Here is a 27,198-nt window from a genome sequence, read left to right on the forward strand (position 1 = left end):
CTTGCCTGCACCCCCCTACTCTGACAGGATACAATACAAAACAAAAAAGAAATATTGCCATCTTCAGGACAACAGGACACTGTCTGACTACTGACCTACCGCATATTTCGGCTCTCATGCTACATTTTATCCTTGCAGCAGTTGTGGCCTTTATGTCATTATATGGAAAAGTGCCTTTCCAAGTGGCTTGATGAATGTTCTTGACACAGACATCTATATAAATATCCAGACATAATGCTTCTATATTTCATAGGAGCAGATATTTTTTGTGTCTATGCAAAACATACTGACAAGAAATTCCTTTCTCTCCGTATAATGCAAACCAGCTTACCTATTTACAGGTCAAATGGCTGTACTGTTTTGGCTTTATTTCTGCTTGCTTTGGGGCTTCTAACAAAAGAACAAACGCGCAGTTGAAAGCACTGTACGTGTAAATGGACCCTACAGTTACTATTACCTGCCTGACTGGAGTAATTATCTCTACCCACCTATGAAGCAGAGTTTGGCTCATCTTTACAATACATACAAACTTTGCACTCTGCTTCCACCTGCTGGCCACATATCAGACTGCAGTACACCCTACAGCTCCAATTTACAAGACTTCCCAAAAATTCTGAATCTTACTACATTATTTATCTCGGACTGATCCGGTATCATACTCCAGAATCCTAGCAAAAACTATGGGGGGAGATTTATCAGGCAGTCCTATAATAGGACTGTCCTCCATAACAACCAATCACAGCTCAGCTTTCCTTCTGCCCCAGCTCAGGAACATATGAAAGCTGAGCTGTGAGAGATATATTATAATTTCCATATATAAAACCCACACGCTTGTAGCTAGCATATGTTGTGGAGCACGTACAAGGACGCAAAACATCATTAAAGGGATTATCTATGCTTTTAAAATGTACTGCTGGGTGTTGCAGCGCAGGGAAAAACTGGGCCAAACCAGGACTGCCCTTTTCAACTTCATGACATGATGAGTTGGGGTCTCAAGAGTTTGACTCCTCCACTAGTTAGACATTTACAGCAAACTCAGGTCATATACCAACACTTTCTGTAATGGGAAAAATCCTTTCAAGGTGTTATCCCATGAAAACCATTTATCACCTATCCTTAAATGTCTGATTTCTGTGGTCCCCACCACTGGGACCCAACACACACTGGTATATGTGTTTATAGCCCATAGATATTAAATGAGGAGAAGTGGCCGGCTCAGCTTCACTATTCTAGTGATCAGTGGGGACCCCATCCATTGGTCCTATAGAAAGTTTCATTGTATTTAGAGAGTCACTGTCATTTTTTTTTTTTTTTTTGCAGAAATCGATAGACCAGGCGGTTTTAAGAAACTTTGTAATTGGGTTTATTAGCCAAATATGCCATTATCTGCATTTAAAAAGCCTTTTTCCAGGTCCCTCCCTCCCTCCCTCCTCTTTGCCATCCACTGCAAAAAAATCAGGAAATTGTGACTTGTTGCATCAGACGTACCCTGTCTGTTCTAGGGAGAGGGGAGGGGGAAGGGAGTTAGCCGACAGCAGAAAGCAGATTACAGGCACGGAGCTGGGTGACAGCTGTAATCAGAGCTCAGAGAGGTCAGTGGTGACTGTCAGAGGAGATAGAGGGTGATGTATTTGTAGATTAACTCTTTGTTGTCCTGTTTTGGTGTTTTATTTAGCTCCCTCCATAGGAGAACAATGAAGACAGGGGAGAGAGCTTCAAACTGCTTTTTCATGATAAAAATGCTTTTTTTGGCTAAAAAACCCAATTACAAAGTTTCTTAAAATCGCCTGGAATATTGATTTCTGAAAAAAAAAAAAATGTCACGACAGTGACACTTTAAAAAAAAATAAAATAAAATGACAAAGAAAATAAAAACCCATAGTGGTTTGGAGAAAACATCTGACTTTAGCTTTTGCTGGAGAAGGAATTCACCCTCAGGGATAAAAATAAAGGAATCAACAGGAGAAAAAAATAAAGATAAAAAGACAAATTAAAGATAAAAAAAATTACTTAAAGGAGTATTTAATGAAAATCAACTAGTGTCAAAAAGTTATATTTGTAATTTATATTTATTACTTCTATTTACTACAGTACTTATCAGCTGCTGTATGTTCTGCATAAAGTGGTGTAATATTTCCAGTCTGACACAGTTCTCTCTGCTGCCACCCCTGTCTATGTCAGGAACTGTCTAGAGCAGCAGCAAATCCCCATAAAAAACATCTACTTTTATCGATCCTTTATTTGGGGTGATAAAAAATCTAAAATCTCTTACACAATCCTGACATATGTTCACTAAACTTGGCAGCGCAATTCTGTATTGTCCAGGATTGAGTCCAATGCTCCAAGGTACATACAGATACAAACTTGGCCTGCCACATGGCCTCCACTTTATCACTGCCCAATTTATTGCATACTCCCTATAGTTCTTTGCCCCCATGGGTTAAGGAAAACCCCCTCCTCATTTCTGCATGGAAAGCGTGGAATAAAATCCGTAAGGTTACTAGTCTTGACCCTTATTCCTCCCTCTTTATTACCTTGATAGGGAACCCAGACTTTCCAACAGGGTCATCCGGATCGTGTCTTTCACACTTGGCATGCGGGGGGTCTCTGTCTCTTTACACACTTTGTTGATAAAACACTTAACAACCACTGGCCTTGCAAACCCTAAAGGAAACTTACCCCACACTCCAGTTCCCATTCTTTGCCTATCTGCAGGCCCATAGTTACGTCACCAAATATGTTTGCGCCCTACCCCCCATGGAGTGGGACACCACTTTTCACAAAGCACTGCACCTCTCCTTCCTCCAGGCATCAAATATTACTATCCTACCGATATTTTGCCCCCTCCTTAGATTATAGGAACATGACCACCAGGTTAGCTTGTGGACCCAGGCTGATCTGGGCGTAGATATCCCTGATTTGCTCTCTACCCTAGATTACTCAGTAAAAACCCTACCCTCTGGCCGTTACATGGAGATGACTCTGCGGGTCTTCCACAGGACTTATATCTCTCCCATACAAGGTTTTAAAATGGGCATTTTGCAATCAGATGCCTGTTTAAAATGTGGAGAATCCAGAGCGGACATAACTCATTGCCTTTGGCATTGCCCAGTAATACAATCCTTCTGGAAAGTTGTGGAAAGATTCGTAAAACTCACACCTGGTAACTTTCGTACCCTATGAGGCCCTGTGGGGGATTTTTGGCTGGACAGACCCTGCTAAATACAAATGTGACTGGGGAGCTAGAAGACTTAGGGCCCTATTCCACCGGACAATTATCGATCGCATAATCGTTAGCGATTAACGATCTCAAACGACCGCTATTGCGAAAGACCTGAAAATGTTCACTCATTTCCATGGAACGATAATCGTTACTTATGATCGTATTTGCGATCGTTTTTCCTTCGCTACCGCGTTCATATCTATTGCGAACGACCAAACGACATCTTATTCAATGCAAACATTTTGCGAACATTTTGCGAACGAGCAGCGATAAAAATAGGTCCAGGTCTTATAAAGCGATCAACGATTTCTCGTTCGGTCGTTAATCGTTAACTGCATTACAACCGAACGATTATCGTTTAGATTCGAACGATTTAACGATAATCTGAACGATAATCGTCCGGTGGAATAGGGCCCTTACACTTTTTGGCTGCTGCAGCCCGCAAGGCCATCCTACAAGTGTGGAAGTCGACAAATTACTATTTGGACTAAGATGGACTGGATGGAGGCTTCCATTCTCAAAGAACATAGAGTCGGAAATTTTTTTACTGTTTGGGAAACCTTTATCCCTACATTACCTCTGCACATTCAGGGCAAAATCATAAAAACATAAAATTTCTTTTATGTTTTAATTTTCCAGTTATTGTTAAAAAACGAAGATTCGGTCAGCTTTTTGCATTTACCTGCCACATCTCTTTTTCTGACATGGCGTTGTTGAACGCTTGTACTGCCTCTGTGTTAGCTTTAAAAAAAGACATGTGTTCGCCTACTGTATTTCTATGCAATGCCCCTGGACACGGCCTTAAGTTCTATTTACAAATTGTCGTATTCTTATTTGTATGCATCATTTTTATGCTGTCAAAGCTCAATTAAAAACTGTTTTAAGACAAAACATCTACTACTCTGGACAGTTTTTGATACAGGAAGAGATGGCAGCAGAGTGCATCATATCAGACAGGAAAGAATATACCACTTCCTGCAGGACATACAGTAGCTGATAAGTACTGGAAGATTTGATATTTTTAACCAAGTAAATTACAAATCTGTATAACTTTCTGGCACAAGTTGATCTGAAAGAAAAAAAAATAGCCAGAGTCCCCCTTTAAGTAACAAAGAACAAACAAGTCGTTTTACTATGAAAAAAAGTTTTAATTAAATAAAGGTGTTAAAATAAAATATGAACATTTTTAGTTTTATCATAATCATAAGAGCCAGTAGAAGTAAGCCTCTATTCTCATCATTAGTTTGGCCATACACTTGGTCTACATACTAGGGGTGGGACCTCTCATATATACCTTGGGAGACATGTATGAAAAGGTGTAAATGCCTTTTTTAGGTGCAGATGGGGCAGATCAGCGTAAAAATATTTGCAAATGGTATTTCTGTGAATATTTTTTTCGCATGTGCCCCATCTGCGCCACCTTCACTATTGGGGCGGAGAGGGGGTGTTACGGGGGGTGCATGTAGGGGCTCTGTGCGATCAGGATTTATGTAGAGGCAATGCGCGGAGCAGTCTCCACCTACTAAGATCAGGGACAACTAAAAACTATAGACTGAGCCTACAGAGAAGGAAAACTGGTGAAAAATACCATACACTATATACATTATATAATGGCCAGAGATTGTGCTCCTCTTCATATATACATAAAGCAGCTACCTGAGAGTTCAGGTAATATTTAAAATGGACCTGGGGGGTGACAGGTGTCCTTTAAGTCAACAAAGCAGACTATTTAGTATATTCCTCTTAGAGGATACATGGCAGCACATCACTGCATTCAGTGTCAGTCTGTGGATTTCCAGAATTTTAAAACAGTGAGATGTTCTCTTCCCGCTTGTCTAGAGAGCACTTTGGATCCCTGTAATCCATAGGAATTCATTTTCTCCAGGATGTCATCTGAAAGTGGAAATAGACCCCGTAAGTAGAAGTGTGCAAAGCTAACAGTGGGATTTCATAGGAACTACAATTCCCATCATGTCTGGACAGAGAACACTTTAGCTGGCATGATGGGAACTGTAGTTTTGCAACAGCTGGTCTAAATAATTGTAGCATACACTAAGCCAATACAGGTGATAGAATAAAGCCTTATGGGAAAATTACAAGTAAAACCTCTCACCTGGGTGGTTCTCTTTCAGAACAAGTAAGTAAAGCAAGCCTTTCAAAGACAGGAGCTTAGGAACCACAGGAAGGAACCTGTCTATAACTTCACGACCATTTTTACCTCCAGCCCAGGCTGCCTCGATTCCATTACTTCCTACCTAAAAGAAAAAAATAAAATAAAATAAAAAAAAAAAATTATATATTTATATATATATATATATATATATATATATATATATATATATATATATATATATATATACACATATACCAGATGATAGAAATTTTTTTAGATGTGTTTCATTCATTGTTGTTTTGACATATATGCACCTCTTCTGAAGGGGTCACCACATAAGGAGGGTTAAAGAGAACAAGGTCAACTTGTCCCTGTAATCGTGGAAGTAATCCGTTGACCTGCAATAAGAACACACATTAACATAGTACGAGCGTTACTTTGTCATGCCTCTATAGTGGGTACATCTGTTGTGAAGATTCTTATTATTATTATTAATATTATAATTAAAAATAACTCAGAACAATGTTGGACTTATTTAACTACCTTACATGTATATCATGGCAGTATTAAGAAAAGCATGAAGCCGGATCAGAAACTGAGCCCACTCCATACATGGCAGGTGCAAGATGTAAACGTAATAGCCACTCCAATTTATTATATCTTGTAAAGAAATATCATACATACCTTAACAGAAACTCCTGCAACGCATTTTGATCAACAACATGGAGTAACAGCCAAACAATTCAAACCAAAGTCTAGACGCAGCCCTCTGAGCGACAATGCTGTTACAGTGTAGAAGCCTCCTCGTCACGGCAGAAAACAGAGATGGCGCTCATGTATAATTTTTCCATCCAAGATGAAGATTTAATAAAGTGACTTTTATCATTACAAGCGAAAGTTGGAACTTTTCACTTCGATGCAAGTGTTGTAGCTCAGACAGTCCACAGGTTTCCTAACAACCTGGCAGCATTTTCAGCCATAATAAAGTTGCATGAATATGGTTCATGCATTTCTACCTTGTGTTTAAGCTGTCACCTACAAATGGCATGCACCACCACAGGCTGTAATCGGAGATAACTCCAAACCCAACAGTTTAACAACTTAGAGTCAAACATCTAGGTGTTCTGGAGGGCCATTGTCTTCATCTGACTGTAGGGTTCTGTGGCACTTACATGGCAGCTCAGTGACAGCCTCCAGGTCTGCCATGATAGTACTCCTATATTACCCTATCAGAGACAGGGCGTACTAGGAGATCAGTACAATGATGAGACACTGCCATACATTGCAATGCTCTGTACAAGTGGCCAAGCGATCACATGAAACAAATCTCCAACAGTTTTCCTTAAAGTTATGTATGTTATTTGTTGACTAAAATAACCACTAAAGATATTCAGAATCTTTTACTGCGGCCCACTGGAGCACTGTTTAATAGGAGTCTATGCATTACGAGTATTACGGTAGCATAGCTTTGATCATGATTAGTGATGAGCGGACTTTCCAAACTCTTTGGGTTCTGCAACATTATCTGAACCCAAACGCTTAGCATTTGACTCCCGGCGGCTGGAAAAGTTGGATGCTGTCCTAGGGAGTCCTGGAAAAACATGGATACAGCCATAGGCTGAAATGCTGACTGTTCGGGTTCAGAGAACATTGCCAAACCCAAACAGCTCAGCAAGTCTGCCCCACACTAATCATGACAGCTCTAATCCTGAGGAAACAGTGCACACAAGCTTGCGGTATGCACTTATATATTGTATTACAAGTGTTGCTTACCAAGTCAGTAATAATGGTGTCCATGTGCACTGCGTTGGCTCGGGCGGTCTCCACTGTACATAAAGCTGCAGTAGGATTGATATCTGTACATCTGAAGTCAGAATAAGAAAAATAAAAAGGACTTTCAAAGACTGAGAAACTCATTACATGTCAGAAAATTTTACGTCAACCATGAACAATGCATATGTGCACAGACCTGTGATTACATAGTGTGGGTACTGTTCTTGGGATAGGAGTTTCAAACCTACTCAGATCTGGATCAGTTTCTTTAGTGTAGAAAAAGGAAATCTGTGTTTCTTGCCCACAGATCCAGCCAGAGCTCAGCTGTTATATAATATTACAGTATGGTTGGCCGCTATAGGCAATAACCTGATTTATTACTACAGAGAGTATAAATCCCCAATGCACCTTCTGAATACTCTTGGCATCTCTAAGCACTAGCTAACAGAGGGGGGTCCCGAGTGTGTCCTGACCATCTAATATAACATACAGACAACCCCTTTAAGAAGTTGACTATGTGCCCGACCCTGTACAGTGGCAGACAACCTATAGGTGTGCTGTGATGTAGGATGTAATGGAACAAGGCACAATTATTATCTTTAGGATTTATAGGACATTCCTGAATTATCCAGGAACAGTCTAAGGGTGCCATACAAATCCACAGAATTCATAATATAGATGTGTGCATGAGGCCGAGCATTGTTTTTTCTGCTATGTAGCTAAAGTTGACCAAAGTGATAGTACAGGAGCAGTGAGTTTTACTCTATAACAGAACATAGGATGACTGCAGATACCATAGTCATATGTTCCTTAGGGCCCTATTCCACGGGACTATTATTGTTCGCATAATCGTTAACGATAAACGATCCAAACGACGGCTATTACGAAAGACCTGAAATCATTCACCCATTTACACGGAAAGATAATCGTTACTTATGATCGTTCTTGCGGTCGTCTTGTCGTCGCTATTGCGTTCGTCACTACTGCGAATGACCTCTTATTCAATGCGAACGATTGGCGAACGAGCAACGATAAAATAGGTCCAGGTCTTATTAAACGATCAACGATTTCTCGTTCGGTCGTTAGTCGTTAACTGCTATTCAAACGAACTATAATCGTTTAGATTCAAACGATTTAACGATAATCTGAACGATAATCGCCCGGTGGAATAGGGCCCTTAGATTCAGTGAGTCCAGTGTAATTTATATTGCCACATGGATGAAATGTAATAGAATGAACACCGCTGTCTATCGAGGTCCAGCAGCCAGGCTTGGGGCATCTTAAAAGGTATTATTCAGGATTTAAAAAAGCACATTTACTTTCTTGTAAAAACAGCACCACTTCTGTCTTCAGGTTGTTTGCGGTATTACAGTTCAACACCATTCAATTCAATGGAACTGAGCTGCAAACCCAAACCTAACTGAGGACAGCAGAGGAGCGGTTTGTGGAAGAAAGCAACCATGTTTTTCTAAGGCTAGAAATACCTCAGTGTCAGGCAGGTGCTTAAAAGGTGTTGTCACATCAAAAGCCACTGCTTTAGTATGAGAGATGAATCCTAGGACCCCCAGCACACAGCTGACTGTGCCATAGAGGAAGCTGGGATCCGCTGCAGCAATGACTATATTACATGTGTTAGTGTGTCTTGTATTATAATATATAGCCACTCACTCATGACGTATATTGCCATTTGCTATGTATTATAGAAGGCAGTGACATCTGACCGTCCTGATAGGGAGCACTCTCTTTATGACATTAGGCACAGTCTTGTACCTCTGTCCATAAATAATGTGCATTTGTTCATAAAGAGGAAAATGACACTCACAGATACCAAGCTTTAGGTCCAATAAGCGATGCAACGAATGACGATACCACTCCAGATCCACAGCCGATTTCTAGGCAGATCTCAACTCTGGAATAAAAGTAAAGAATTAAAGGGGATATCCAGGCCTAGTACAACAGCACCACTCCTGACCTCAGTTTGGGTGCAGGTTTTGCAGCTCAGTTCCACTGAAGTAAATGGAGATGAATTGTAATACCACATACAACCTGAGGACAGGGGTGGTGCTGTTTTTGCAAGGAGGTAGCTGTGCTTTTTCTAATCCTGGATTTCTCTTTTAACATTTTTGGTGAATTTACCTTAAGGCCACATTCACACACTGTGGGGGACATGTATCAACGGGCGTACAGAGGTTATTAGGCGGAAAGTGCCGATTTGCGCATTATTTTATTCGCAAATGGCCGATTTGCGAATAAAATCGTCACTTTCCGCCGGGTACACCAGGGGGCGGGGAGGGGGTGTGAAGGGGGCGGAACAGAGGGCGCGGATTCACCATCCGTTCCGCCAAAAGATACGCCGAAAACCTACTCCAGTCCTCAGCTGGCTTAGGTTTTCGGCCGTGCGCACCGGATTTATCTAGAGGCAGTCCGCCTCTACATAAATCCCTGTAGTGCCGGAGATGCAGGGACATTTTTAAGTCCGGCGTAAAAAACGTCGGACTTAATAAATGTCCCCCTGTATGTTTTGCATAAATCACGGCCATTGTTGCAATTTGCAACAACAGTCGTGAGTTATACAAAACATACGCTCTATTTGAATGAATGGAATCCCGGCCAGAGCATATACACATAGTATACACTTCGGCCAGGATTCCATCCGGCCGCACAAATAACTAACATGTCAGCTCACGCAATGGAGAGTGCGTCTCCAGCCGCATGCTCCATTGTGTGCAACGGTGAATTGGGATGTGGGCGCATACGGGTGCACCCGCATCCCAATTCAACATAAATGAAAATCATCCGGCCGGTACTGTATTACCAGCCGGGATGATCTTCTCTGACACTGGCCGTTCACAGGTACAGGATCCACAGCAGTTTTGATGGCCCAGACTTCAAATCTGTGCCTTATTTGGGTTATGGAACCAATTGTCTGCATTTCAATTATTCCTTATGGGAAAATTTGCTTCGATATATGAGTGATTTGGATTACAAGCACCTTCCTAGAACAAATTATGCTTCTAACCAATGGTTTCACTAGAAGTGCATGGGAGAAGGGGGGAGGGTGCATGAAGTGTTTTTCAATGCAGGCTGAGCCTGTCTGCCTCCTCCAGATGGTCCATACTGTGCCTGAAAGTTAAATCAAATCTTCCCTCATATCTCACAACCCATACAGTTCTATATACCCAATGCTGCCTCCTGTCCCCTCCCTTTAGCTCGTAGTCACCACCAACAGTTCACTGCATAGCGTGGGGTGGTGATGTAACCCCTTCTTTGCTGTGATCCTGTTTCTGTGGTTCCTTTTGCTCACATAGCACCTTGCAAGGCTAGTGCATTCATAACATGCGCTGATCTACAAGATCAGCAGTCATTTACAGCAAATGCTGGGCTATATGACAGGCCTTAGTAACATTATTGGGTGACCATCATTTAGTATTACCCAGATCTCAGCTCCTCCGCCTCCTTCTCCAAGGCATCAATAAGAAGGAAGGTGTCCTCAGCCGGGTCATAGACTTCGGTAAAGGCTCCTCGGCCGACATGGGAGTACAGCGGGGTGGGGAGCATGCTGCAGTCTGAAAGGTCAATTCTGAAAATCAAATCACTGACAACTCCAGATGTCACAAAACTACAACTCCCAGCATGCCCTTGTAGGCTTCTGCATTTGCAGCCCTCCTCCACACAAGAGCTTATAATTTTATTGAGTAAAAAGCAGTAGATGGATGTTGTAGAGTCCCCCAACCTGCAGCTCTCCAGCTGTTGCAACACTACAAGTCCAAGCATAGCCAGGCATTCTGGGAGTTGTAGTTTTATAATAGTTGCAGGGCCATACGCCAATGCAGAAAGCATTACACCCATACGCTTCATACAAACTGTTCTTTCTAATTCTGGCTGAAAAATACTCTAACTTCTGTGAATGTCCTATGTAAACCAAGTACCTTGAGTGTCCGGGGGTGGACAGAACCCTTTCCGGGTCAGAGAGTACCCGAGGATGGCACTAGTGGCATCAAAACCCCGCCCACCCGGTGCCGTCCAGCTCCCTTGCCGGTGTCCAGACTTGCTTGCGAAGTCTCGCGAAATCCTGCGCATGGGCAATGCTCAGTTGAAGCCGAGGCAAGTACACCTCAAGATACTGCGCATGTGTAAAGAGCCAGCGACAGGAACTGGTGACGTTTAGAGTTGTCACGTGGCTCGGGTGGCCAATCCGGTGTAGACAGCGGGGTGACGTATCGCGGCTCCGGCCTTGGGACTTCCTTTCGCTCTGCGGCAGGGATCGAGGCAGCATGAAGGCGTCCGGCACGGTGAGGATCCTCCGGTGTACGGGGCGGGGGGATGGATCTAGTGATGGCGGCCGCTCTATGACGGCAACGTGTCTTACTGAGAGGAGCTGTGTGAACAGACCTCTGCTTCAGATGCGGTTTATACGCCTTTTCTCCCATGCGGCCTACATCATGGCGGCTGTAGCTGAGCCATGCGGCTGTGGTGGGGGGCTCGCTGAGACGTATGGGGGTAACTATAGATGTGTGTTGGCTGCGGTACCGCATTGACAACCGCAGCCCCCGCCCGCACCCATGTGTAATGTAATAGGCGCGGAGAACGCCGTGCGGTTTTGTTGCGTTTCTCTTATAATTAAATTCTCATGTGTCTCAAGCAGTTCACCAATTAAAAACCGCATAATATGAACAGTGATGTGCTTAGGCTGCTCTGCACACATAACCCAAAGACCCCGGTGCTGCCTCCCTGGTGGTCTTGTCTGCTGTGCACATAGTGACAGGACCTTGTCGCCTTCCATGGGCTGCGGTGCCCCTGGCAGTGACCGAGAGGGTCCGACACGTCCGCCGCTACGTTATATACAGAGGTAACGGGTCAGTGAGATGGCGCTATAGCAGTATTATACCGCACTATAGTGATGGGACTGTTCACACTGATGCAGCTGCTACGTTATATACAGAGGTAACGGGTCAGTGAGATGGCGCTATAGCAGTATTATACCGCACTATAGTGATGGCACAGCCCCCGGGGACTGTTCACACTAATGCAGCCGCTACATTATGTACAGAGGTAACGGGTCAGTGAGGTGACGCTATAGCAGTATTATACCGCACTATAGTGATGGCGCTGCCCCCGGGGCCTGTTCACACTGATGCGGGTGCTACATTATATACAGAGGTAACGGGTCAGTGAGGTGACGCTATAGCAGTATTATACCGTACTATAGTGATGGGCCTGTTCACACTGATGCGGGTGCTACATTATATACAGAGGTAACCGGTCAGTGAGATGGTGCTATAGCAGTATTATACCGTACTATAGTGATGGGACTGTTCACACTAATGCGGCTGCTACGTTATGTACAGAGGTAACCGGTCAGTGAGATGGCGCTATAGCAGTATTATACTGTACTATAGTGATGCCACAGCCAAGTCTTTAACTTGGGGAAACGCCAGCGGATAAAACTACAACTCCAAGGAGGGCATGCTGGGAGTTGTAGTTTTGCTGCAGATCAGAATTCATTATTAAAAAAAAATTAAATATATATATATATATATATATATATATATATATATATATATATATATATATATAAAAAAAGTTATTATATTTATCTAAAGCTTGTGCGTGCGGAGCTGAGATGTGACTTATGTTTTCTCTTTACAGCTGAGAGAGTACAAGGTGATCGGGCGCAGTCTGCCCACCACCAAGGTGCCCATTCCACCCCTCTACCGGATGAGAATCTTCGCACCCAACCATGTGGTGGCAAAGTCTCGCTTCTGGTACTTTGTTTCTCAGCTGAAGAAGATGAAGAAGGCGTCTGGGGAGATTGTGTACTGTGGGCAGGTGAGTGGTCAGAGACTGCGAATTGAAGGGAATGGCTGGGGTTATACTGCCCCTATCTCAGCACAGTGGTGGGCGCAATTACATATCACACACATCGTCCTGTGCAGCTATAACCAGGAGGGGTCACGTGTCTCCCACTAGTCGCTGACAGCTGTCTGCCAGTCATTGGTGGCTCCTGAATATTGAGAACCTTAGTATCCTCCATATCAGGATATCAGAGAACAATGTGAATAATAGTTCAGTGTCCCCAGGTAGGGATTCATAAACCCAGTGACTGTCACCAGGACGTGGCAGGTTACCCATAATGATCATGAGATTGGGGCTCACTTGCTGCCTGAGTGACTGGAGTGCACACTCGCCTACTGCTCTATTCACTTACTATGGCTGCCGGATACTTGCCGAGCGGCGTTCTTGTCTAGTGGTGAAAGCTGCGGCCGAGCATGTGTCCTGCTGCTCCATTCATTCAGGGAACCTCTCTTCACGTGATTGGTGGACGTCCCAGTGCTTGGACCAGCTAGTTAAAGGGGTTATCCAGCACTGCAAAAAACATGGTCACTTTCCCCCTCTCTTGTCTCAAGATTGGGTGGGGTTTGGAACTCTGTTCCATTGAAGTGAATGGAGCTTAATTGCAAACCACACCTGACCTGAAGACAAGAGAGTGTGGAAAAGTGGCCATGTTTTTGTAGCGCTGGATAACCCCTGTAATGGTTCTATACTATACCGGCTTATAATGTGAGGAATCCTGCCTCCATGCTGGGTAGATATTGCAGGAGGGCGCACATAACCCAAAGATTATTACCTTCCCATGTAGTAATCTTGTCTGGTGTGCCTAGAGTAAGGCTGGACCTTGTCGCCTTTCAGGAGCTCATGTGCCCATGAAAGTGAAATTAAAGGTCCTATATTACTTCTAATGCTTTCCTGCATGTGACCTTTAGAAGGAAAGGTTGTGTGGGTATCTGTCCCTAACAGTAGCCCTCAATGGTGAGAGCTGGGCTGATGTCAGGGGAGGGAGTTTCTTACTCCAGGTCACAGGTGTCAGACCCGCTGCCCTCCAGCGGCTTCAAAAATGTCTTCCACGTGGACCTGCAGCTCTGTGAGTCTGCCCCCCCCCCCCCCCCCCCCCCCAAATCCCTTGTTCACCAGCTGTCTATATCGTCAGCCACCTGGACTGTCACAACTTCTCTATTCTCAATGGGGAGACTGCTCCCATGACATTGTAGACTGCAGCTATGTCTATAGACAGAGGCAGTCACCGCTACTCACAGGTGAGACCTCCCAGCTGACAGTCTAGGACCTCAATAGTATATCGGGTGCCAAAACTAATGGCACCACTAACTAGTGAACAAGAGCCTGGGATAAATGGCACCCAAATCCACAATTGTCTCTGCAGAGATGGTGGGGCAGAGGTTTTTGGTGTCCCTCATAGATTGTATCTGGAAACCAGAATATACGGTAGTGTAGAAGTCTGTAAACTGAAGCAACTTAAGTGATCGGCTTGGTTTAAGGGGTTACAATGTGACTCTCCAGCTGTTGCAGACTGACTGCCAGTGCATGATGGCAGTTCTGTGTGCAGCTCCCTGCATCGAGTAGCTTTTTGATGTGACCGATATTGTGAAAGTCAGTTCCTATGTTAGAAAACAAACTCTTACCTCTTTAGCCTAGTATAGTGCTACCGACCAGCTTTTTCTTAACATTGTTGTATATTACTGTTTGTAGGTGTTTGAGAAGTCTCCTCTGAAAGTGAAGAACTTTGGCATCTGGCTGCGTTACGATTCCCGTAGTGGAACACACAACATGTACAGAGAGTACAGAGACCTGACTACAGCCGGTGCTGTGACCCAGTGCTGTAAGTATATGGAAACGTTCGCTTTTAGGCTTTTTTTTTTTTCCCCTTTTTACATACCGTATTCTGGTTTGTGGTTATGTTTAGCATAATACTTTCTTTCAAATCTTACAGACCGTGATATGGGTGCCCGCCATCGTGCTCGTGCCCATTCCATTCAGATCATGAAGGTTGAGGTGATTCCTGCCAACAAGTGTCGCAGACCCGCCATTAAGCAGTTCCATGTAAGTATCGCTCCATTGTACATGCCAGAATTATTAGCTACAGATTATGGCCTGGAGATTCATTTCCATTTTAACATTGGGGATATCTGCTACTGTCTGTTGAAGATGCCCAAACAAAACTTACTTTCAGATCAGCTGGTGCCAGAAAGTTATACAGATTTGTAATTTTACTTCTATTTACAAATCTCCAGTCTTCCAGTACTTATCATCTGCAGTATGTCCTGCTGGAAGTGGTGTATTCTTTTGTCTGACACAGTGCTCTTTACTGCCACCTCTGTCCGAGACAGGAACTGCCCAGAGCAGTCGCAGATCCCCATAGAAAAGTACACATGTTATGTGACCTGAAACTTGTTTCATTGGTCTTGTATAAACCCCTGAGAATGCACATGTGTCCCAGTAGAAAATCACAGGTATGATATTGAGATTGCAAGTGATAAAGTTGATATAATTACTAGGCCTGACCCCTGTCATGTTAAGTTCGTACAATGTTTTAAGGTAGAACTAACAGAAAAAATACCTAATCACCTAAGAGACTTGTGCTGTGGCTGCTCCTTCCTCCTTAGGGTCCATTTACACAGAAAGATTATCTGCCAAAGATTTGAAGCCAAAGCCAGGAACAGACTATAAACAGAGATCAGGTCATAAAAGAGAGCCTGAGATTTCTCCTCTTTCAAATCCATTCCTGGCTTTGGCTTCAAATCTTTGGCAGATAATCTGTCAGATAATCTTTCTGTGTAAATGGACCCTTAGACATGGAACCTAAATCACTATCTGTATCTTCAGACATTGTGGTCGCTCCATAGAAGTGTCTGTCATATAGCTGGTGGAGCATATGTGCTGCTGCTCCATTTATTTGGAGGACGTCTGGTCTCATTGGTGGCTGGACATGCACCAGTCAGGTAGCGAATACCTGCAAGGTTTACACGCTATAATCTCAGTATATAACCCCTTTTAATGGTTCTACAATTTATTGCTCTATAATGTATTAGGAATCCTGCCTTCATGCTGGGTAGATATTGCAGCAGGGCGCACATAACCCAAAGATTATTACCTTCCCATGTAGTAATCTTGTCTGGTGTGCCTAGAGTAAGGCTGGACCTTGTCGCCTTTCAGGAGCTCATGTGCCCATGAAAGTGAAATTGAAGGTCCTATATTTTGTTGCTTCCAGAAAGGTCACCTATGGATTGTATAGAAATATATTTACTGCTTTGTAATATGTCCGCTGTGCGGCCTGTATGCCTCAGCTGTAAGAGTCCTGTGGGTCCGAGTATGAGGGGGACCCATACAATAATAGGAAGATTGTAACTGTCAACCTAATCTTAATATATTGATCTACTGGGGAGGCACAGGCATCCCAGCTTTTTATTGTAGGAACATTTGTAATTTTTTTTTATTTTTTTTGCATCTTTTAGGACTCAAAGATCAAGTTCCCTCTGCCCCACAGAGTTCTGCGCCGCCAGCACAAGCCCCGCTTCACCACCAAGAGACCAAACACCTTCTTCTAAGCAAGGCTTTATCCTTGTTCTCTGGTCAAATAAAATTCTTATTTAGAAATGTGTTTGCAGTTTGAGTCTCTATATTCAATGTTCCTTCATGATGTGCGCTGCTGATATATTCTTATCATTTCTTTACATTACACTTGGACTTTTAGGCATAATGTCCACTCTTCCGTTGTCTTGGCTAGATTATATTTCTCCCTTAACAGCAAATACAGTAAAACAAAGTATAGTTCACGTATATACAGGGAGATAGATACAGGTATATTATACCAGGGTTTCTCAACCTGCGGTACGCGTACCCCAGAGGGTACGCGGCGCAGGTTGAGGGGGTAAGGGGGGAAAAAATTTAATTTAGTTTTCAGTGCCGGGACACTGCTATCACTCAGCAGTGTCCCGGCACCGATGCCCGTGGCGGCTCCGATCTCCCTCCCAGCTGCAGCAGCTCTGTACACTGGTGATGCTGCTGGGAGGGAGGAGAGTAGTGAGAGCAGTTCCATTTAGCCGGCGACCACGCGATGCACCGGCAGTGACATTCCCCGGACCCCACTCAGCTCGTGGTAGGATCCCGACTCCCCTTCCCTCCCGGACCCCACTCTGCGGATAGCGGCAGCCCCCCCTCCCCCTGGCTCATTATCGATCAGGTCCCGGGATGGAGGGCGCCGGTGCTATGCGCCCTCTGTGTCAGGAGCGCAATCACCGAGCGCCGCATAGCACGTCCGGCGCCCTCCATCCCGGGACACGATCGATAATGAGCCAGGGGGAGGGCGGGCTGCCGCTATCCGCAGAGTGGGGTCCGGGAGGGAAGGGGAGTCGGGATCCTATCACGAGCTGAGTGGGGTCCGGGGAATGTCACTGCCGGTGCATCGCGTGGTCGCCGCCTAAATGGAACTGCTCTCACTACTCTCCTCCCTCCCAGCAGTACCACCCACCCGCGGGTGCTATGGGGCGATTGCGCCTCCAACAAACCCTCTCCTCCCTCCCCCACTCCCTCCTTCACCTCCTCTCTCCCCCCCCCCCCCCCTTCTCCTCCTCTCTCCCCCCCCCCTTCTCCTCCTCTCTCCCCCCCCCCCCCTTCTCCTCCTCTCTCCCCCCTTCTCCTCTTCTCTCCCCCCTTCTCCTCTTCTCTCCCCCCTTCTCCTCTTCTCTCCCCCTTCTCCTCCCCTCTCCCCCCTTCTCTTCTTCTCTCCCCCCTTCTCCTCTTCTCTCCCCCTTCTCCTCCCCTCTCCCCCCCTCTTCTCCTCTCTCCCCCTTCTCTTCCTCTCTCCCCCTTCTCCTCTCTCCCCCCTTCTCTTCTCTCTCCCCCCCTTCTCTTCTCTCCCCCTTCTCCACCTCTCTCCCCCCCTTCTCCACCTCTCTCCCCCCCCTTCTCCTCTTCTCGCCCCCCCTTCTCCTCTTCTCGCCCCCCCTTCTCCTCTTCTCGCCCCCCCTTCTCCTCTTCTCGCCCCCCCTTCTCCTCTTCTCTCGCCCCCCCTTCTCCTCTTCTCTCGCGAGTCACTAAATGATGTTTTTTTTTTTTTTCTCGTAGAAAGCTATTTAGTAGGGGTGCCCCAAGGTAAAAAGAAATTTCCAAAGGGTGACCCCATCACAGACCTCTCTGTTCAGCATTAATCAATAGCAACATCAAATCAACCATCAAAACATCTGGCTACATAGCGAGGTATCTGACTACAGGGGGGGGAGGTATCTGACTACATGGGGGGGAGGTATCTGACTACATGGGGGGGAGGTATCTGACTACATGGGGGGGAGGTATCTGGCTACGTTGGAGGTGTTATTTGGCTGCAGGGAGACATATCCAGCTCAATGAGACACATCTGGCTAGCGGCAAATCTGGCTGCAAGAGGCATACCTAGCCAAAAGGGGCATATGTGGCTGCAGGGACATATCTAGCTGAAATGGGCATATTATTAATTGTCCAAGCTTCTGCCTGCTTCCCTAGCTCCCAACTTATTGACTGCCTGCTGCAGCCACTGATCTGTGACCTGCGAGACTGAGAAGCAGGTGGGAGCATTGTCAGGTAAGTATGATCTGTAAGGCCAGGCAGCTAATACGTTAAATAGGCAGTGGCTACATTCTCGTAATGGAATGAAAATCTGCTGCAAAAATGCAAAACTATGGGCCACAACAGTACAGAGTATTGTAGTGGATTTTGCTGCAAAATGTATGGGTGTATCTACCCTAGGGCAAAGATTATAATGAATCGTATCCTTGGGGGTACTCGGCTGGAGCTTCTTGTCGCATGGGGGTACTTGGCTTGAAAAGGTTGAGAAACACTGTATTATACTACTCACCCTGAAAAATTCATCCAGAGACAAATGCATAGGTGTCCAAAGGGTGCACAACAAATGCCAAATCACATGTTACACGGAGACTGCTAGAAGTTGGACCTTCACTTTGTTAGCTTTGCCTTCTGTAAAACAGTAGGGTCAACACTAGAGACGAGCAAATGTACAGTAGGAACAAAGCAAAGCGCCTCCTTCCTCTCTGCATTCTGCTCATCGGGCTGCACAGCACCATAGGGCTTACTGTAAATTACTTTAAACCTGCAGAAATGGTATGTCCTTTCTTGTGCAATGGCTGAGTACTCAGAGAATGTAATTAAATATAATGTGAGAACACAAGCTAAAAGCAGATATGCCCTACATTAGGAACAAGAGGCATGAGTATGGTGGTGACTGCTCATTGGGGGCAAGCTGCATACATCTCATGCGTTTGGACATTTGTTTAGTAACCTTTATTCAATATCTTTATAGCCCTCCCCATTGGCACCGCATATGCTGAAGAGGGCATCTGTTTACAATGTGACCCTCCACCTGCTGGTACACTACAACTCCAAGCATGCCTTGACACAGGCATGCTGTCTAACAGAGCACTAGGGGTTTACAGCAGCGTGCACATGAAAAGGGAGTGTTGAGTTTCCTCAATTTCTTGCAAAATAAAAAAAAAATAAAAATTATTACCTGTATGATGAAAAACACCTGTCCACACACTCGGTCAATCACACTCCAACCTCTCCATGGCAAAGACCAAAGAGAAGTCTAAGGTCACCAGAGGCAAAACAATACCTGCACAAGGCTGGGATGGGCTACTGGACAATAGGCAAGCAACTTGGTGAAAAGGCAGCAACTGGTACAATTATTAGGAAATAGATGATTACTTAATCCTTGGTCTGGGGCACCATTCAAGATCTTGACTTCTGGGGTAAGGAATGATGATTCTAAGAAAAGGTTAGGAATTGGCCCAGAACTACAGGTGGGGGGGACCTGGTCAATGACCTGAAGAGGGCTGCAAAACAGTGTCAAAGATTACAGTAACACTATGCCATAGATAAACACTGAAGAACACACAAGGTTCCCCTGCTCACCCCAGCACATGTCCAAGCCTATTTGAAGTTCATTAATGACATCTGGGTCAGTGCTTCTCAAACTGAGGCACCCCCTAGTTGTTGGTGAGGCCCAGCTGGGGAGCCAGTTTTCACAAAAGTTACTATGATCTGCACAGTCCTTTTACTGTTTGCAAAAATCTCCATTTTAGCAACATTATTAATTTATTTTGTAGTTGATTTATTAGTATATAGAGCTTGGGAGACGGGTGAAAGGTAGCCCTAGCATTATTTTTAGCCTTTAAATGGACTTTCACCACAGATGGTGAGGCTCAGGCACCCTCTTGGTCAGTCTGGTGAGGCCCAGGCATCCTCTTGGTCAGTCTGGTGAGGCCCAGGCATCCTCTTGGTCAGTCTGGTGAGGCCCAGGCACCCTCTTGGTCTGTTGGGTGAGGCTCCAGTAGAAAAAGTTTGAGAAGCACTGAAGTAGGTTGCCGAGAGGAGGCTTAGGAGAAGGTCATGTGGTCAGATGAGACCAAAATAGAAGTCTTTGGTATCAACTCCACTCAGCATGTTTGGATGAAGGATGAGTACAACCCCAAGAACACATTTCCATCTGTGAAGCATGGGGGGGGGGGGGGGGGGGAAATATACTTTGGGGGAGCTTTTCTTTAAAGAGCAAAGGACGACTGCATCGTATGGATGGGGCCATGTATTGAGATTTTGGTTAGCAACCTCTCTTCCTCAGAGCATTTAAATGTCATGGCTGGCTGTTCCAGCATGAGGGTATGTGCACACTGAGAAAATTTGATAGAAAATCTGCAGCTCGCGGACTGCGGTGGGTACGCGTCTCCGTCCGTGTCATAGACTCCATTTTATGCACGGGCAGACTCCTTCGTCGGTCCAAAGAATGAACGTGTTTGTTTTTTGGACAGACGACAGAATCCACCCGTGCATAGAATGGAGTCTGATACTGGCGGAGATGGATTGCGTGACGGATTTACCTGACTCCCAGAGCTGTGCGGGCTGTGGCTGCTGGAGAGGATGATGGTAGAGAGATGCTCAGTGTCCCTCCAGTACCCTGTGTCCCTCAGTGTCTCACTGACTGCTCTGGGAGTCGGGTCGTGACATCACCATGTTATCCAGAAAGTGAAGCCTTGATGCAGTAGTAAGTGCAGGGGGAAAAAAGCACTTTATAAGCATTTCCTGTAATAAGTGTATATTGGTGATTTGTATTACTTTTGGGGGGCAATGCAATACTTTATTAAAAATGTTTGCCGGACTTCTCTTTTAATTCATGCAATATATTGCAATTATTTTTTTTTTTTAAATCACAATGTGATTTCTTGTAACTTTTTTTATACATTGTCTCACAGGTACCTATGATAAACATTACTCGCCTTTCCATTCTTTGCAGGTGAAAAAACTTGCAACATTGCCAGTTTATCAAATACTTATTTTTTCCAATGTACATGTGCCCCAAATAGTGCACTTCATAGAGCTACGTCCATGGTGAAATAACTATATCTGGTCAAGAAGGGGGTACAGATGTCCGAATCTCTGCATGAAGCTTGCTCCAATGATACCTTTTAGAAAGTGTTGTGACTTTTGTTACATAGACATAAATATTTGGAGTGATCTGGTCTGGGTGTACAGACCCCAAACTGGGTGGGAGATGCCCTGCTGCACATTTCTCCAGGCTATACATAGGTTCTGTTCTCAAATCTTAACCAATGAATGCTGTGCACAGTTGTGACAGTAACACTTCTATTGTTGTGACCAGCAGGTGGCGGCATTATACAGGTATAAATGAGCGTAAACTTCCATATATGAACACAGAGGACACACTTCTTGTACTGGCGCCCTCTGGTGTCAGGATCCAACCCTAATGGAAGCATAACTGACCCCTCTGCAATGTTCAGCTACCATAAAATAGACATTAGTTCACAGAGGATAACAAAACCTTAGCTGTGACATGTCTAAGGACACACTTGCAAGGAACAAAATAGATGAAAGCAAATCCTCTGAATCTAGGTTAGAAATTCTGGGATTTCTGATATGGATTTTCCTTCAGTTTTGGACAGAGCTGTGGAGTCGCTAAGACGCGACTCCGACTCCTGAATTTTATCAGGACCGACTCTGACTCCTGCTCGTTTATAAATAGCCAGTCATATACCAGGGGAGTTATTTATCACACTGGCTCAGCAGCTTCTCCCTAATGTCCTACATGATCCTGGGGCGACTTCTGAGGGAATAAGGAAAGATGCAGACAGTCTCCAGCCACCATGTCCTGAACAACTCAGAACTGGAGTAGATGGAGCAGGTGGTCTTTTCCTGATGACAATCTTCTATGTTTCTAACTAAGTATTCACCATACACACAGAAACACTGCTAACAATGCCAGATACCTGTGATACAGAGATCAGCCATAGTGATATACAGGGGGTCACACATAGTTATATAGAGGTCACACTGTGATATAGAAGGTCACTGTGGGGGCACGCAACAGCATGCACACACACAGCCTGCTGTAGCCATAGCACGCATACACACACAGCCTGCTGCAGCCATAGCACACACACACACACACAGCCTGCTGCAGCCATAGCATACCCACACAGCCTGCTGCAGCCATAGCACACACACACAGCTGCAGCAGCCATAGCAAACACACACACACAGCCTGCTGCAGCCATAGCGCACACACACAGCCTGCTGCAGCCATAGCACGCGCACACACACACACACACACAGCTGCAGCAGCCATAGCAAACACACACACACAGCCTGCTGCAGCCATAGCGCACACACACAGCCTGCTGCAGCCATAGCACGCGCACACACACACACACAGCTGCAACCATAGAACACTGAAGAAAAACACAATCTTCTCCCAGAGAGAAAACACCGCACTGAGGACAGAGGACACTGCTGCTCATAGACAGTCATCCAGCATCCAGGAAGAGAACAGCACAGATCTCCCCCCACACAATGGACTCTTCCAGCTCAGAAACAAACTGCCAAATAGTGACCGACAACTTTTCCATGACCCCCCCTTATGTAATAGGGCCAGAGTCCTATTAAACTGTTGCTCATAATATATGTTCATGAGCAAAAATTCAATACTACATTTTTTTAAGTTTTTTTTATAGCTGGAGTCGGAGTCGGTACATTTTTTTCCGACTCCAGCCAAAACTAGCTCTGACTCCGACTCCACGACTTCGACTCCACAGCCCTGGTTTTGGACAGGGTTAACCCCATAGGGTAGCAGTAATCTGTGTCCTGACAGACTGTATGATAACAAGGAGATCTTGCCCACAATATGAATCGATGTGCAGAATTTTCTTCCTGGTCCTAAATACAAACAGTCATGTAATAGTTCTGCAGATGATATTCTACAGATCTGTTCCATTTTCAGCAGAGGAAAGGCTGAAGGGGTGGGGCTTATTTCAATGGGTGTGGCAGAGGGGGAGGCTCCTGCTGCAGCCAATTGTGGGGAATTTTTTTCCTTTTTTGGGGGGGGGGGGGAATATTTATAACATCACTTGTGGGCTGCATTAAAAGGGTACTCCAGAGAGTAATATTTTTTCTTTTTTTTATACATTGCTTGAATAAAGTTATACTATTTTGTAACACTATGCTATCATTTTACACTGTGCGGAATTTTGGGATCTGCTGAACAGTAGCAGCCTAGGATGAAAAATGGTCATGGAGTGGTTGGAGTGTGTGCAAGTACTTAAAGAAGCTCCTAACTCGGCAGTGTATCAAATACTTATTTTCCCCTCCGTAGGTTTGTGTTGCCCAGGTGTATTTTTTATGACTGATGAAGGACCTAGGGATAGGCCAAAACGCATTGCAACGTGCCTTTTTCCACAACCTACAACAAGCTGTATTAAGGTTAGTCTGACCATGATCATGGCTGGACAGTATGAGAGAACACGGAGGCTGAAGTGTTAATATTGGATGTGATATTTCAGCCTCCTGAGGCCGGAGCACTGCCCCGGGGACAATATTTGCTGTGGCTATTTTTATCTAAAACAAAGTGTGCCGTGTCACTGGTAACTGGAATCTTTGTACTGTCCTGTCTGAGCAAACAGAGCAGCGGCGGCTAGAAACGCGGTCTCCAAATACTAAACGCTTCATCATCAGAGCGGGTCAAGGAGATGCTGTAGAGAAGTGGGAGCTGCCACCGATTTTGCACTTATACCCTTTAACGAATCATGTGACACATTAAGCCACACCCCAATTCTGGGAAGTCCAAGCCCATTTCTAGTCCCTGTTTGTAAGACAGTCCAACAAAAGCAAGGAAAGGTCTCTAGTGATGGCATGCCACATCTGACTCCATATGGCCACCTCTTATTGTAAAGAAAACTGCTATTTAGTGGACTAGAAAAATAACCAGTAAAAAAATTTTTTTTTTTTCAAAATTCTAAATAAAATGGCATAGTTCATTATAATACTTTGATTATATATATATTTTTTTATTAACTGCAATCTGGTTGCTATGCGTAACCATCCTACTTTACCTTTGCAATAAGTCACTCCATTGAGTTGTCCTCTTCTGTGTGTCTCGGAAGCCAGTACCGTTCCCATTATTATGTTCACACATGGTGAATACACTGCAGATTTGTGAAACACATCATTTTTGTCATACATCCCTTTTTCCTGTATAAATGCTGTAGCACGAGTTGCTGGGACTGGTATTGAACCTGCTGGTGGGCTCTGGTATTTTTGGGGCTACTTGTCACAGTGGTCAGGAGTGGTAACACCCACCCCCGGACACATGGCAACTAGACCCTGGTTAGGGCTAATGTGAGATGCGGAGTCTAGGTGCAGGCGTGGCCATAGAGATGACCGAGTCCCACTTTAAACATCATTCAACTTTACTTAGAAAAGGTATCTTCAGTGCAATAATGGTAACAAACAGCGCTCAGGGGCTCAAAAATCAATAACAGCAACAGGACCTGATAGAAGATGAGGTGATAGAAGAATATAGCAGTAGCAGGTGTCAGGGACTGGATAGGAGGGCCCCTTGCCTAAAGTAGTAAGTACTCTGCCGAGATGTGGTGATGTGTCTAAATAGTATCTTGAAGAAAGTAATCGTATTCACGTATAGTTAAGTCTCGGTTATCTCAACTGACCTTCTGCCCTTCAGTGTCCGGTTTCCTTCCTAATAGGGTAGTACGAGTCCCAGATCTCTTTCACTGGGTGGAGCTTGCTAGTAGTATCCTTTCTACTCAGCAGAGCGGCTAACTTGCACTGTGCTCTACTGGGGTACAGCCTTAGTGTTCCTCTACTTTCTTAAGGTGGTTTGCTGTTCTGAAACTAGAAAAATCCATTGCGTAAGTAACATCATGCTTTGGGGCTGTTTCTTTGCAAAGGGGCCAGGACGACTGATCCGGGTACATGAAAGAATGAATGGGGCCATGTATCGTGAGATTTTGAGTGCAAACCTCCTTCCATCAGCAAGGGCATTGAAGATGAAACGTGGCTGGGTCTTTCAACATGACAATGATCCAAAGCACACCGCCAGGGCAACGAAGGAGTGGCTTGGTAAGAAGCATTTCAAGGTCCTGGAGTGGCCTAGCCAGTCTCCAGATCTCAGCCCTATAGAAAACCTTTGGAGGGAGTTTAAAGTCCGTGTTGCCAAGCAACAGCCCCAAAACATCACTGCTCTAGAGGAGATCTGCATGGAGGAATGGGCCAACATACCAACAACAGTGTGTGCCAACTTTGTGAAAACTTACAGAAAACGTTTGACCTCTGTCATTGCCAACAAAGGATATATAACAAAGTATTGAGATGAAATTTTGTTACTGACCAAATACTTATTTTCCACCATAATTTGCAAATACATTCTTACAAAATTAGACAATGTGATCTTCTGGATTTGTTTTCTCATTTTGTCTCCCATAGTTGAGTTCTACATATGGTGTCAATTACAGACGCCTCTCTCATCTTTTTAAGTGGTGGAACTTGCACTATTGGTGACTGACTTATATAGTACTCATGAGCTGCTGTATGTTATGAAGGAAATTGTGCACTGTGCTCTCTGCTGCCACCTCTGTTTGAAACAGGAACTGTCCAGAGCAGGAGACGATTTCTATGTGGATTTGCTACTGATCTGGACAGTTTCTGTCCCGGACAGAGATGTCAGCAGGGAACACTGTATCAGACAGGAAAGAATACACCACTTCCTGCAGGACATACAGCAGCTGATAAGTATGGAAAAGCTTCAGATTTACAAATCTATATAACTTTCTAAACCCAGTTGATTTGAAAATAATGTTCACCAGAGTACCCCTTTAATACACAGGACACAGACCCTCATAACCGCAAGAGTGCTCTGTTGTCTGTCTACCTTAGGCGTTAGGCGGCGGTCATGATCTTGCCGGCGTCAGGCTTTTCAGAAAAGTTAAACAAGCAAGGACGAACATTACATAATAACGCTGCGAACATAAAAAGTCTGGCTGCTCTCCAAAACCCGGTGTAAGGATCGTGAGTCACGGAGAATAGATTTGCTGATGTCCTAATGACTTACAAACCTCTTGTGAGGAAGTGTAAAATATCACAGTTTTCATCATCGATAAAAAACATGACATCAGCAAAAATCTTTAGAAAATCTAATAGATTTGCCTGGAACCTTAGAGATGTGGTAAGCGAGGAATATTTCAGTATTTTTTGTTATAGTGGACTGTCATAAAAAACTCCTGGTACTCACCCTTTGTTTTTCTATTTGTCCTTTTGTTTTTCTATTATTTGGTGCACTGTCAGCAACTTCTATATCCCAACAATTATTCTTTAAGTTCCCAGCTTTTATTTGATAATTTTTGTCTCCTATTACAGTATAATAGAAGCTGAGAAATATATTAAAAGGCCTTGTCTGTGTATCCCAGACGTTCCGTCATGCACCTCCACATCTTCCTCTTCACTGTCCTATGTCTGCCTGAAATACCACAACTGGCTGCAGCAGGAGCCTCCCCCCTATGCTTTGCTAGGATCGTAAGGTACTGCCTTTGTAGTGCTCCAGCACTAGGTTTCTTATGCACCTGTGTAAAGTTTTCTCTCAGGTTCACATAGTGGGAGATGGTCTTAGAGTATTCTGTTTTCCCCACTAGGTGTCAATACTGTGTTTTCTCAGTAACTTATTCTGTGCACAGCTGAGGAAAGTACTGGATCAATTGTCTTTTGTCACATGTTGTTTTCCTGTCCAGTTGTAGGTGCAGACTGATTTCCCTCCTTTTTCTGTCCTATCCTATCCCTTCTCTTTCACACACAGCACCTCTCACCAATCACAGGAAAGCTTAGTATGCCCCTAGGAAATGAGTCTAGTTCCTGGTGGGAGGAGTTAATTTCAGTCTAGTCTTGGTTA

The 27,198-nt window shown here is 44.6% G+C and overlaps 2 protein-coding genes and 3 non-coding genes across 5 annotated transcripts; 4 read left to right on the forward strand and 1 right to left on the reverse strand.

Annotated features, from left to right (window-relative positions):
* Positions 1–4,391: 4,391 nt before the first annotated feature.
* Positions 4,392–11,292, reverse strand: N6AMT1 (N-6 adenine-specific DNA methyltransferase 1). The gene is made up of 7 exons (XM_069947845.1): positions 11,039–11,292; positions 10,543–10,675; positions 8,932–9,018; positions 7,110–7,200; positions 5,651–5,734; positions 5,337–5,478; positions 4,392–5,116 (listed from the first exon to the last, which is right to left on the reverse strand). Exons 1-7 carry the CDS (start codon positions 11,187–11,189, stop codon positions 5,004–5,006), a joined length of 801 nt encoding a protein of 266 aa, XP_069803946.1. The 5' UTR covers positions 11,190–11,292; the 3' UTR covers positions 4,392–5,003.
* On the forward strand, positions 11,293–16,559 carry RPL18A (ribosomal protein L18a). Its single transcript, XM_069947846.1, has 5 exons — positions 11,293–11,401; positions 12,759–12,938; positions 14,655–14,784; positions 14,896–15,005; positions 16,418–16,559. Exons 1-5 carry the CDS (start codon positions 11,384–11,386, stop codon positions 16,508–16,510), a joined length of 531 nt encoding a protein of 176 aa, XP_069803947.1. The 5' UTR covers positions 11,293–11,383; the 3' UTR covers positions 16,511–16,559.
* On the forward strand, positions 11,804–11,935 carry LOC138770204 (small nucleolar RNA SNORA68). The gene has a single exon (XR_011359441.1). It is a non-coding gene; the product is annotated as a small nucleolar RNA SNORA68 (small nucleolar RNA).
* Positions 13,710–13,842, forward strand: LOC138770203 (small nucleolar RNA SNORA68). Its single transcript, XR_011359440.1, has one exon. It is a non-coding gene; the product is annotated as a small nucleolar RNA SNORA68 (small nucleolar RNA).
* LOC138770202 (small nucleolar RNA SNORA68) lies at positions 16,029–16,161 on the forward strand. Its single transcript, XR_011359439.1, has one exon. It is a non-coding gene; the product is annotated as a small nucleolar RNA SNORA68 (small nucleolar RNA).
* Positions 16,560–27,198: the final 10,639 nt, after the last annotated feature.

Source organism: Dendropsophus ebraccatus, chromosome 12 (assembly GCF_027789765.1).
Source record: "Dendropsophus ebraccatus isolate aDenEbr1 chromosome 12, aDenEbr1.pat, whole genome shotgun sequence".
Taxonomy (NCBI): Eukaryota; Metazoa; Chordata; class Amphibia; order Anura; family Hylidae; genus Dendropsophus; species Dendropsophus ebraccatus.